The sequence below is a fragment of the Balaenoptera musculus genome, chromosome 3, assembly GCF_009873245.2.
Source record: "Balaenoptera musculus isolate JJ_BM4_2016_0621 chromosome 3, mBalMus1.pri.v3, whole genome shotgun sequence".
Classification (NCBI taxonomy): domain Eukaryota; kingdom Metazoa; phylum Chordata; class Mammalia; order Artiodactyla; family Balaenopteridae; genus Balaenoptera; species Balaenoptera musculus.
Window position 1 is genome coordinate 158,446,278 of NC_045787.1, and position 12,535 is coordinate 158,458,812.

Consider the following 12,535-nt stretch of genomic DNA (forward strand, 5'->3'; position numbering starts at 1 on the left):
CATCCAGTTGGTTCCAGATGGAAGTACTCCAGAAGCCAGTGTCTGGGGACCTGGCCTAGAATGGCCACCATGAGTCCCTTGGCCCTGGAAAATCCTACAGGTGCATGCATGGGTGCCTCATTCAGGAAATACTAGAGGGTTCCAGCCACATCCAGATTTGGGGGGATGCTAGGCCCACCCCCAAGGGGCCCCGATCTGGGTGAGAGAGAGCCGTACACAGACATCCCCAGCCGGTGGGATCAGGGACAGGGCAGAGAGGGAGAGAGGGGGCTCGGAGCCCCCAGAGGGGGCAGCCTGGCCAAGAGGAGGGGTAGAGGGGGGTGACAGCGTGGGTTTGGCGCAGCCATAGAGGGGGCACAGAGTGATGGGGGTTCCAGGGGGAACTAGAAGGGGCAGAGGGTGTCCTGAGGGGATAGGCAGAGTGTAAAGACTTCAGGGTCATGAATCAGGAGGGTTTGTTAGGAGAGGTGGAGGGGTCCAAGTGGAGAGGGGGGTCAGGAATGTCGCCCCTGGTGAACCGTAGCGCCCCCCAGAGGCCCTGCGTCCGGAAGCCCTGCCTCCGCCTCGCCCCTGAGCAGCTCCGCGCGCCGCCAGCAGGGGGCGCACAGGTGTAAAGAACAGGCACCTGGCCACACACCTGTGCGGAGCCCGCAGTCCCCCCTCCCCACGCAGGAATGGCGGGCTCCCAGCTGCCGCAGCCGCTTCTGCGGCTCTGGTGCTGCTTGCTGGCTCTGGCGCTGCTGCTGAAATCTGGTGGGAGTTCCGGAACTACCAGTGTCACCTCTACAGGTAAGAACAAGTAAGAAGGAGATCCAGCTTCCAGGAAGCTGGAGGGGGCATATGGCCTAGCCACACACCTGGCATCTGGACTCCTCCCTTAGACCACGCTGCTCTGCCACTCCATCCCTCCCCCCAAAAGGGCTGCTCCTTCTCCCAGAAGCAAGGTGGGGAGGTCGTGAGAACAGTGGGAGCACCACCACCCTTCCACCCCCCGCCCCAGCCCTGAGGCTGCCAGTTCCGCCACCCCAGCATAACCTGAACCAGCGAGAGGCTGGTGAATGCCTCATACCCAGTTTGAGGTTCCGTTTCAAATCTCAGTTTTTCTTAGCCAGACCCCAAAGGGAGAAGTGTGAGGTCCCCAGGACCATGGGGGTGCGGGCGGGAGAAGGGCTCACTTCCTGGTCACTGAGCATCTATGGCTCCCAGGAGAAGTTCCTGGCGCCTGACTTAATTTCTTTTTGCTTCCCTATAAGACAGTTCCGAGGGTGGAGAAGTCGTCGCTCTCTCTGACCCATGTCCCAGCCCCAAACCTGGAATATCAGAGTGGAGGCCACCACACGTGAGACTCTTATAGCAGACAGGGGCTTCACTCAGAAGTCACCACATTTATCCCCATTTCATAGCTCTGGAAACTGAGGCTCAGGCAAGCTGAGTCTCCCAGCATGTGCCAGACCCAGATTAGAACCAGTTGACTTGGCTCATGCCAGTCTCCTGGTCTAGGAGTCTCTGGGCAAAGCAAACTCCTGGCACAGTGCATAGAAACAGCCCCATTTTACCTTCTGGTCAACTCTCCAGCAGCTCGTGAGTGCCTGCTCTGTGCCAGGCACTCAGTAGAGTTTATGTCCTCAACAACCTCCTCCTTGCAGGCCCACTAGTTTTCCTCAGTTTGCTTTAGAAGTTCAACTCCTCAGAGGTCTAGCTTGGCTTGGGATCCACTGTGGCCCCTGAGTCATCTTCATTTCAGCAGAAACCTCTTGTCATCTGTATTCCTCCTCAAATAATGGTGGGAGGCATTTTGGGGAGGCTGAACTCTTAGTCCTTGACTCCTTGGAGGTCTTTGAGGGGCCTTCTTCCCATTTTCCAGTCACCTGGGGCCAGACTCTCTACCATTCTGAGCCTCAGTTCCCCACCAGTAAAATGGGGATGAAGTCAGGCCAGTGCACCATGCCTCTTCTAGACTCATCTGTCATCCCCGCAGGGCCTGGGAAACTGGACAGAGAAACAGGGTCTGCATGTGGACCTTGCCCCCTGCTGGGGCCAGTGCCAGATATTATTTCCGCATTTCTGCTGCTTGGGGTGAGGCAGGGGAGGAAGCACAAAGATTGGTCCAGGGCAGAGTGGATGGGGTGGGGCAGGGAGTGGTTGATGAATGAACTTGCAAGCAGTTAAGGTGCCCAGCAGCCTGGAACTGGGAAGGAAGTAATTGTGGGGGGCAGCGCATGAAATCTTTACCCACCCTCAGCCTGGCCCCTGGGCTCCGTGTCTAGGATGGGGTAGAAGCTAGGGAGCAGCTGGAGCAAGGTAGTGGGGGTTCCAGAGTCTGAGAGTCCAGGCCTCTGTGCCCCCAATAAAACTCTGAGTTTAGCCACGGGGACCTTCCAGGTACCTGGGGAAGGAGATTAGGGCTGATCCTCCTTGGGAGCTCAGAGGTGGATCTCTGCCGTCAAACATCACCTTGTACCAGACCTGCGTGAGCTCTCAGAGACTCTGACTTCCTGTGATGTCCATTTTACAGACAAGGAATCTGAGTCCCAGAAGGTTTAAAAGAGTTGCTCAGCATGCTGCTTGGGTTGCAGCCATTCCCTATATCCAGAGATTTCTAGACCCCTGAAGCAAGAGTAGGGGGCAGGGAGGGTCCACCCTGAACTGGAACCCTGGCTGTGGGAGTTCAGATAAGGAAATTCAGACAAGGGCACCTCAGTTTCCCACTGAGCACTCACGTGGTGCACTAAATCCTCCAAGTCTCCCTAAGTGCTGGGCGTCGTCTCTCTGACATAATAGGGAAAGAGGCATCCAGAGGGGAGTCTGGGCCAGGGTCACAAGCCGTTGTTCCTAATCATCTCCTCCCTGCACCCTAATGGTGTTTTCTTTTCAGGTGTTGCAGTCTCAGAGACGGAGGACTTGGCTTCCAATCCTCTGACTTCTCCCTCCAGCCACCCCTCCCCTACTTCAGTGGAAAACCTCAACAGCCAAGAGAGCACAGAGAGAGGCTCCATCCTCCACCCTAGCACCCCTAGTTCAGAGGCAGATTCCATAACCCCCTCAAATTCAGAGGCAACCTTCACCATGCAGCCCACCTCCTCACAAGCAGAGACAGTCACCCACTCCAGCTCTGGCTCTCCCAGTTCAGAGCACACCCTCACTTCCCACTCTAGCCCCCTGAGTTCCATCTCCTTGACCACCCTGCGTCGGAGCCCCACTCACCCCAATCCCAGCACGGTGCCTTCCTTCGTGTCCTCGGCCACCACTGACGGGACATCCGTGGCCTCTGACCTTGGTGAGTATTGGGACATTTGGGCAGATGGGGGATGGTTGTGGATACCAGGGTGCAGTTCTGAGATTGACCACCAGAGGGAGACACAGTCCTAAGAATATGCTGGGAAGGGCCTCGTCTCCCAACCCCAGCATCACCTAAACCTCTTCAGACTTTCTTCATTCCAAGCACGTTTTATTAAGCACCTATCCTGTGTCGGGCCCTGTGAGACACAGTTATGTTGGGAGACAGGTTATAAGTAAATTACATATTTGTTTATAAAAGAACAAAGTAGAGCAGGATAAGGGGTTGGAATGTGAGTGCAAAGGATTTGAAAATTTTTAAAGACTATTCAGCCAAGGTCTTGGTTTGAAGGAGGCGAAGGAGGGAGCCACGCAGGTAGCTAGGGGGAGAACAGCCCAGGCAGTGAGCACAGCAAGTGCAAAAGCCCTGAGGTAGGACTGTGCCTGGTGCATCTGAGGAAGAGTGAGATGGCTGGAATGGGGCTAGTGGGGGGCAGTGAGGGTGGGGAAGTTGCAGGGTGTGATCATACAGGGCCCCAGGGGTCCAATAGAGGCCAAGCATTTTCAGAGGGTCTAGAAAAATCTGTCATTCAAAATAATACATTGTCTCCAAAACATGCAAAGAAGAGTGCAAACATGAAGCGTAATAATATTTTGCTTAAAGTCACAGGATATAAACCATCTTCATGAAGTGTCAAATTTTGCACGTATCCTCAGAAAGTCCCTGCATTTGGGAACAGAGTTCTAGGTTGGATCATTTCTTTCACTTTGCAAGAACTCCCAGAAGTGGCCAACAATAGCTGTGGAAACACAGTGAACAAAATTGATTGCTTGTACACAAATATATTCAAAAGAAAAAGAAAAAAGAAAAGAAAAGAAAAGAAAAACAAGAAAAACAGAAGTAAAAGGATAAAAATGTGCTTGAAAAAATGGTTACAGCAGAGACTGGAGAGGGAATTAAGCACAGCTTCCTGAGAGGGGACTTAAAAGGCACTGGGCCCTGGTGGGTGTCTCAGCCTTAGAAGGGATGGGGTCTAGGGCTGACTCAGAGCTCCCCTCCAGGTGACACTGGGGCCCCCGAGTTGCACAGGAACCCAGGTGTGGTGGTGGCCGTGTGTCTGCTGGTGTCTGTTTTGCTCATCGGATGTGTGATAATGGCCGTGAGGTGCTGCCACACAGGCGTGTCTGAGTTCCAGAAGCTGGATGAGGTATCCATGGGGGTGGGGGGAGGCTAGGCTGGGGAGATTGCCCTCCCAAGCAGGGCAGGCCCCTGCTGCAAAGCCCACTGGTGCCTGAATAACCTCTTGTGTGTGTTCCTCCTTCAGGGGCTTGTGAGCCAAAGGTCATCCTCTGCCTATCACACACTGGAGTGATCCTCAAGAGGCTGGGATGGGGGGCTTGGATGGGGCTGGGGTGTCTGGAGAGGGGCAAGGCTTGTGGGAATAAAGCCCCTGCTGTTCCTCTGAGGCATCCTGAATCATGGATTCATTTGACAAACATTCTTGAGTACGTACTATGTGCTGGGGTCACAGTGGGGACCATTTCTCCACTCTTATGGAGCCAACAGTCTCAAGGGGAAAGACTGACAACAGCCAGGGGATCAAGTGACATAATTTCAGATGGCTGAGGGCCAGAAAGTCACAGATTGGGGTTGTGGCTGGATCCCAGGGTCCCATGTGTCCAGGTTTGAGAGGGTAGGGAGGTCTCTCTGGAAGGTGCACCATGTGGCTTGTGGGATCTTAGTTCCCTGACCAGGGGTTGAACCCGGGCCTTCGGCAGTGAGAGCGCAGAGTCCTAACCACTGGACCGCCCAGCGAAGTCCCTGGAAGGTGATATTTGTGCCAAGACCTGAAAGGGCGAAGGAGCCACCCTGGGGGAAACCAGGGAAGGTGTCCCAGGAAGCAGGCACGGCAAGTACAAAGGCCCTGTGGTAGGAAAAACTAGGGGTGTTTGGGAAACAACAAAGAGATGAGCAGGGTCAGAGCTGGGTGAGGGAGGGATCTGTGGGGCACGAGGTGGGCTATGGGAAGAAGTGTGAGTTTTAGCCAGAACACCATGGGGGAGTCTCCAGCCAGCAAGTTCCAGAATCCGACCGGTCTTCTTTCAAGTCTTTAGGAGGGCAGATCGGCAGGGACAGCCTGTGCAAAGGCTTAGATGCTGGAAAGGGCCAGAAGCATGCAGAGAACAGGGAGTCAAAATGCCCTCTCTCCTTGACTCCCTTTGTCTCAGTCCTGTTTCCCAGGGTCTGAGCATGGGCGTCCACTCTCTTCCCTCCCATTGTACAGGAGGGAAAACTGAGTTTGGGGAGGGGCAGGCCTGGGACTGGGGACCCTGGTGGGTCTGTGGGTTCTTCCTTCTACCCACTCCACCCCCAGGGACTTTCCAGGCTTCTCTAGCAGATTGGGACACGGAGGCTCCAGGCTGGGTCTCGACCGTGTGCCTTGGCCATGACTCAGGCCTGGAGCTGCCCCCTCAAGGCTGAGTTTAACCCACAGCGAGATGGGTGGTCAGAGAGGCTGGGAGTCAAAGTCACCCAGCACATCGAGGTGAAGCCCGCCCAGGGGAGGGTCATGCTCTGATGATTCTTGGGGCAGAGGGGACAGCAGGGCCTCCCAGGCAGGCAACAGGTCTGGTGAAACATTAACTCATGGCAGCTTGGGAGGTGGCAATGCCACATGAACCCTTTTCCCCTGGCCACAGCCCTCCTCACCCCACAGCCCCTCCTGGGGGCCCCAGGTTCCTGCTGCAGCTCCAGCCCCCACTGTTTGTAGAGAGGGTGTTGACCAGAGGACCAGAGAGGGTCATCAATCTGCCTGGGGCAGCAGAGCATAGTGGGCAACTTTCCCGGAGCCTCCAGGGACCTCCCGAAGGCCATCTTCAAACTCCTGAAGACATACCTCATGGGCTCTGGCTGTGAAGCCCATGTCCCAGACCCCAAGCTGGTAAAATCCTCCTATTCTGACCTCAAAACTGCACCTCTCTCTGCCTCTCTGTCTCTCTGCTCTCTTTCTCTGTCTCTGTCTCCATCTTTCTCTCTCCATCTCTCCCCCCGTCTCTCTCTCCTCTTCTCTCTCTGGCTCCCTCCCTCTCTCATAAGCAAACACAAGAACAATTCAACTTAACACCTGCCCACTCTGGGCCCGCCCCTCCCCCTCCCCCCCCGCGCTCCCCCCACAAATACACGTGGTCACGAGCTCCTGGCCACTCTCTCTCACACCTTCTTGGTGACACCCTCACACCCTCCCCGTCGCTCTGCCCCCCACCTCCCGGCTGGGTCCTGAGGGTAGTATGTGGGTGTGTCCTGCTCAGGCCTGGCACTCAGACAGTTAAGGGGCTCCACTTGGGCGGGGACCCTGGGCCGCCTCTTGGGCAGGCTAAGTCCTCCCCTCCCCCGCTCCCTGCGAGGTCACAGGACTCAGGCAGGACTCAGTGGTGGCAGTGAGCGTCAGGCCTGCCCAGGCCTCGCAGAGCTGGTGTGAGTTTTGGGGGGTTCTCAAGTAGTGGGCTGGGGTCCCTGCACCCTCCAGAGCTTGGCTGGGAGCTAAATGGATCTCCCATGGGGCCAGGGGACTTCTTCCTGAGGGTCCTGATGTTCCAAAGCTGCTGACTTGGGCAGGGAGTTGGGAGGGGGCTTGGGGAGTATGTCTGGGCACCGAGCCCACTGCCCTTCGACGGAGGCCCCTGCAGAGGGCCGGGTGGTTGCCCCACACTGGTGCCTGTGGTCTGGCCCAGGTTACGTTGATTGAGTATCTGTGGGCTCCAAGAGAGGATGCAGGGTATAGGAGTGGGCTCCCTGTCTGGGGGGGCTCTCACAGGAGTATAGCAGGGCTCTCAGAGCCCAGAGGTCTCACGTCCATCTCCCCAGGTTCAGAGACACCTCGTGCTGCCATGCGGCGCAGCAGAACAGCGCTCTCCTTCCCGCTAAACGAGGTGAGCAGTGGGGAGAGGGCTGTGGCTGACGTGGGGTGCCCTTGTCCAGGCCATGGGGGAGGGGGGGTCCCAGTACTTGGAAACACCCAGAGCTGCCTGGAAACCCACCCTCAGATGGGGGAACTGAGGCCCATAAAGGCCACTAAGACTCGATCCAAGTATCCAGCCCAGGGCTGCAGCCATTGCTTTTGGGAGCAGGGGACCGGGGTGGGGGGCATGGGGGAGGGAGGGCACTAGGGACCCCTTGGGTCTGGATGCAAGGTTTTTAATTGCCCAAGGGAAGGGGGCCTGGATGCCCTCAGTCCAGGGTGGGGAGGGTGTGAGGCCAGACATTCGGGGCAGGGAAACTGAGGCAGGGGAAAAAGACAGTAGTGAGTGCGGAACTGGGCAGAAGCTGGATTTGAATCCCAGGCTGATGCCTGAGTGGCTGGTAACTTCTCTGGGACTCTATATGCTTGTGTAAAAAAAGGGGGGGCTAAAATTTTGTGGCCGGAGAGAAGTCAGGATGAGGTGGTCCCTGGCAACAGGCAAGGTCCCACACGCTTTAACTCATTTAGCCACGCCCCAGCTGTCTGTGGGAGGAGGAGAAAGATAAGGGTAGCCCCAGTTTACAGATGAGGAAACTGAGGCCCAGAGAGGCTACCTCTCCCTTAAGGTGAATGGTTGAGCAAGATTTGAACCTGAGTCTTTGGGACCCTTGTCTGTGCTCTGAACCCCTGCCATTGAGCTGAGCCCCCAACTGCTCCAGCCGCCCAGGACAATCCCTGGCCCTCCTCTTTCATGTGGTGTGTGACCAGGCAGCCCCAGTGAACCCTGGCAGCTGGCTCCCTCTCCAAGTCGCACCTTCCTCCTCTGCAAAGTGGGGACCACATTATGCTCCCCCAAACACTCAGTTTACAGCATCAGTCATTCCACTTGCACGTGGAGCGCCAACTGTGCTGGGCCTGGGAACATGGAGGCTCACAGGCTGGGCAGACAGAAATTAAACCAAGATAACCTCTGGAGGTGGGTGAATGTGAGTGAGGCTTCCCAGGCTGGGCAGGGAGGGCTTCTCTGAGGAGGTGACTTTTGAGCTGAAGAATGGATGAAAACAAGCAGCCAGCCACGGGAGAGCTGGGGGAAGGGAATTTCCTACAGAAGGCACAGCCTGTGCAAAGGCCCTGAGGCAGGTTTAAGGAGCAGCTACGACAAGGCTGGTGAGGCTGACGCAGGTTGAGTGAGGGGAGAAGAGGAAGGTGAGAGGTGGTGGAGGGCAGGGACTAGGGCACGTGGGGTCTTGGGGGCCTGCGGTGAGGGGTGTGGATTGTGATCTAGGGGTGCTGGAGGCCACAGGAGGGTTAGGATCAGTCAAGGGACAGATTTAGGGTTTGCCTTAGAGGCAGGACTTGGGGTCGCAGCCAGAGCTAGCTGATATCAGGATTTCAGAGACAGGAGAGATGGACAAATCAAAAGACAGCTTCTCAGCCTCCCCGCAATCCCTTCCCCACCCAGGGCCTCCCGCCAGGCCTTCTGTCCCCACTCCAGACTCTCAAGGAGGAAGGCAATTAGTCTGGAGTGGCAGGTTGATTAACGCTGCAGCTGAGAGGCCCGGAGGACCCTCCCCTCCCCCACCTGCAGCTCTGAGAGCCCCCATCCTTACCTTACACCACCCCGGGGGAGGAGCAGCCGGGCTAGGTCCTGGGAGTCGGGGCTTGCTGAAGAACCCACCACCCAACCCCCTGCAGATGCTGTCGACTGCTCCCCACAGGGCCTGTCTTGTCTGTTTCACCCCAAAACCAGCCAGGCCCCCCACAAGCCCAGACCCAAACATCAAGCTGCCTCCTCTGGCTCCCCCTGGGGGCCATGTGGAACCTGAATTCACCAGATTGTGATGCTTCCTCCCAAATCTTCCCCATCTAGGTCATGGTGGCCCCACTCATCCAGAGAACTGTGTGACAAGTCACCCATCATAATCACGAGTTGCCCTTGAATCTCCTTGAACACCCTATGGCCATGGCCCATCTCTCAGCCACCAAAACATGTCCCGCATCCACTCATGGGCCCCACCCTGGCCCATGTCCCACCCAGGTGCTGCCCCAGCCTCTATCCTCCCCCAGTGGTCCCTGATGCAGACACAGGAGGCTTCTTAAAATCATAAAGCAAGTGGCATCTCTTTTTTTTTTAATTTTTAAAAACTCATCGGGGGCTTCCCTGGTGGCTCAGTGGTTAAGAATCCGCCTGCCAATGTAAGGCACACGGGCTCGAGCCCTGGTCTGGGAAGATCCCACATGCCACGGAGCAACTGAGCCCGTGCGCCACAACTACTGAGCCTGCGCTCTAGAGCCCGCGAGCCGCAACTGCTGAACCCACATGCCACAACTACTGAAGCCCGCGTGCCTAGACCTCGTGCTCTGCAACAAGAGAAGAGAAGCCACCGCAATGAGAAGCCCGTGCACCACAACAAAGAGTAGCCCCCGCTTGCCACAACTACAGAAAGCCCATGCACTGCAATGAAGACCCAACACAGCCAAAAACTAAATAAATAAAATAAATAAATTTATTTTAAAAAAACCTCATTGGTGTTTATTTATTTACTTATTTATTTTTGGCTGCGTTGGGTCTTCGTTGCTGCGTGCAGGCTTTCTCTAGTTGCGGCGACTGGGGGCTACTCTTCGTTATGGTGCGCGGGCTTCTCACTGCGGTGACTTCTCTTGTTCTCTTGTTGAGCACGGGCTCTAGGCGCGCGGGCTTCAGTAGTTGTGGCACACGGGCTCAGTAGTAGTGGCTTGCGGGCTCTAGAGCGGAGGCTCAGTAGTTGTGGCACACGGGCTTAGTTGCTCCGCGGCATGTGGGATCTTCCCAGACCAGAGCTTGAACCCATGTCCCCTGCATTGGCAGGCAGATTCTTAACCACTATGCCACCAAGAAAGTCCTGCAAGTGGCATCTCTTGAAAGCTCTCAATCCACTCCCAGGACCACCCCTGAGGCCCCACATCAATTCCCCACCAACCCACCTCCCCACACTCCACTCCAGCCTCCCCTCGCTGTTCATCAAACCACACCAGCTTGTTCCCACTTCGGGGCCTTTGCACATTCTGTTCCCTCTGCCAGGTATGCTATTTTCCTAGTTCTCTCCTGGCCAGCTCTTTCTCCTCTTTCCAGTCTCAGCTCAAAGTCATCTCCTCAGAAGGGCCCCTAACTACACCTGAGCAATATTACTGGCCCCTCGCCCAATCACTCTCCAGGCCCTAACATGGTTTAATTTTCTTTCTAGCACCATATGAACTATCTTTTTGTACTGAATGAATAAATGAATGAATATAAATGTGGGCAAGTGGTTTTCCCATCTGGAACTCAGTTTCCTCAAGAAGAAAACAGACAGCTGACATCTCAGTGGGCCTCCTGCTCTGGGAGGGGCCCACTGTCTCCACACACCCCACCCTCAGCTTTCCCTGCACACCCTCCCAGCTGCCAGGAATCCTCCCTGGGGAGGCCTAGGATGGAACACTTCGATTTCTGCATTAGAATTCAGGCGCCCCTGAGAGAGGGTGGTGACGGTAGTGCTCAAATGGGGTGTGTGTCAGGAAAGAGTCAGGTATCTTAGGTCCTAGGAGGAGCAGATTCGTGCAAAGATCTGAAGGGAGAGGGGAGGGAAATGAGCCACCCCCAGCTGTGTGACCCTCAGCAGGTCATTTCCTCTCTGAGCTTTAACATCCTCCTGTGTGGTATGGGAATAAGAAGATCCACCTCATAAGGAAGGAAATAAACATAGTAGACGTTCAACTGATGTCCCCTTCTCTCATCTTCTTCCTCACCCCCCTTACCCTGGCTCTTCCCTGATCAGCCTTGTGGTCTTGGACCTCAGTTTCCCCAGCTGAATGTTGAGTCTGATGGTGGAGACGGGCTCACTTGTGAGGTGAAGGGGCAGAGCAGGAGATGGCTGGCTCTGAGTTCTGCCTCTCCCATGTTTGTTCCTTTGGCTCCCACTCCTACCCCCATGGCTGTGGGTTCCAGTTTTGGTGCCACTTCCTGGGGTCAGCACTGCGGACAGCTCCCAGCCTACGACTGGCCCGTGCCGGCCGAATCCTTTTATTATCAACAACACCAAGGAATCTGTTTGGATTGCATCACTGGTTCACAGATGGGGAAACTGAGGCATTCTTGGCCTAGACCACATGGCATGGGTTGAATCCAGATCTGTTGGGCTGATCCCCCGATTCTCATCCCGATTCTGTTTGATCTTTAAATGTCCCAAGTGTTTACCCAGCACATGCTTGCAAACACTATCTCATTTAATTTTTCCTGTAAAGTCCTTCCTTCAAGAAATGAGTCACCAAAGCTCAGAATCCGGAATCCCATCTCCACCATTTACTTGCCAACTGCAACCTTGGGCAAGTTACTTAACTTCTGAGCCTCGGTTTTCTTGTTTGTACAGTGAGGATAATTGTATAAAATGGCCTCATTGTGTTCTTGTGAGCTAACCCATGAGGGATCCTTAGAACACCACCTATGTGGAGCGAGTGTACAAGAAAGATTAGCTATTGGTACTGTCATTATTCACTTGTTTACTTATTGCATACCTTATTTTTATATTTTAATAAATAATATAATATGCTAGAATACAATTACAGTGCATATTATTATAATAAATAGCAATGTATTATATAATGTTATAAACAATGAATATACTGTGTATTAATTGATTGATAAATAAATATTTTTGCAAAGCCTACTGTGGGCCGGGCGCTATTCGTATCCTGCAAAGTTGAGATCCACATCCCCATTTCATAGATGAGGAAACTGTGGCTCAGAGAAGGAAATTCACTCAGGGGATAAGTAGGACTGAGATACAACTCTCCGGGTCAGTCCAGGAATCTAGGTGAGGGCGTCTCAGAGTCTCATGGTCCCCGGGGTCCCAGAGAGGCCCCAGGCCTGGGAACTTGCTCATATTTTGTCACTCTCTCCCCAGTCAGTCTGGGAGTCGGCGGATTCTGGCTTGGCCCCCATGAACCCCCTTGGCAGTGGTGTCATCCGGAGGTGCTTCTCAGGGACCCCATTGCTGCCACCACTGTCGAGCCGTCTCGGGACCACTGGAGACTTGGAGCCCAGTGCCTGTGTGGTGTTCAACATCGAGGCTGGAGGGAATGAGCAAAGCCACAGCCTGGCCCCAGGCAGGTGAGGAGGCATGTGGGGATCAAGAGGGCCTGTCCCAGGAGAGGGAGAGTACTTTGTCTAGCTGAACCTTTCTTTAACTTGTTCAGCAAGCATTTATTAAGCACCTACTGTGAGCCAGGCCCTGTACTGGGAACACAGCCATGGGCAAGTAGGTGTTCACAGGGGGATGGTGGAG

The 12,535-nt window shown here is 55.0% G+C and overlaps 1 protein-coding gene across 1 annotated transcript; it reads left to right on the forward strand.

The window, feature by feature from the left end:
* The first annotated feature begins 663 nt into the window (after positions 1 to 663).
* On the forward strand, positions 664 to 4,714 carry LOC118891707 (mucin-3A-like). The gene is made up of 4 exons (XM_036845346.1): positions 664 to 789; positions 2,876 to 3,277; positions 4,339 to 4,484; positions 4,602 to 4,714. Exons 1-4 carry the CDS (start codon positions 675 to 677, stop codon positions 4,647 to 4,649), a joined length of 711 nt encoding a protein of 236 aa, XP_036701241.1. The 5' UTR covers positions 664 to 674; the 3' UTR covers positions 4,650 to 4,714.
* The last annotated feature ends 7,821 nt before the right edge of the window (positions 4,715 to 12,535 follow it).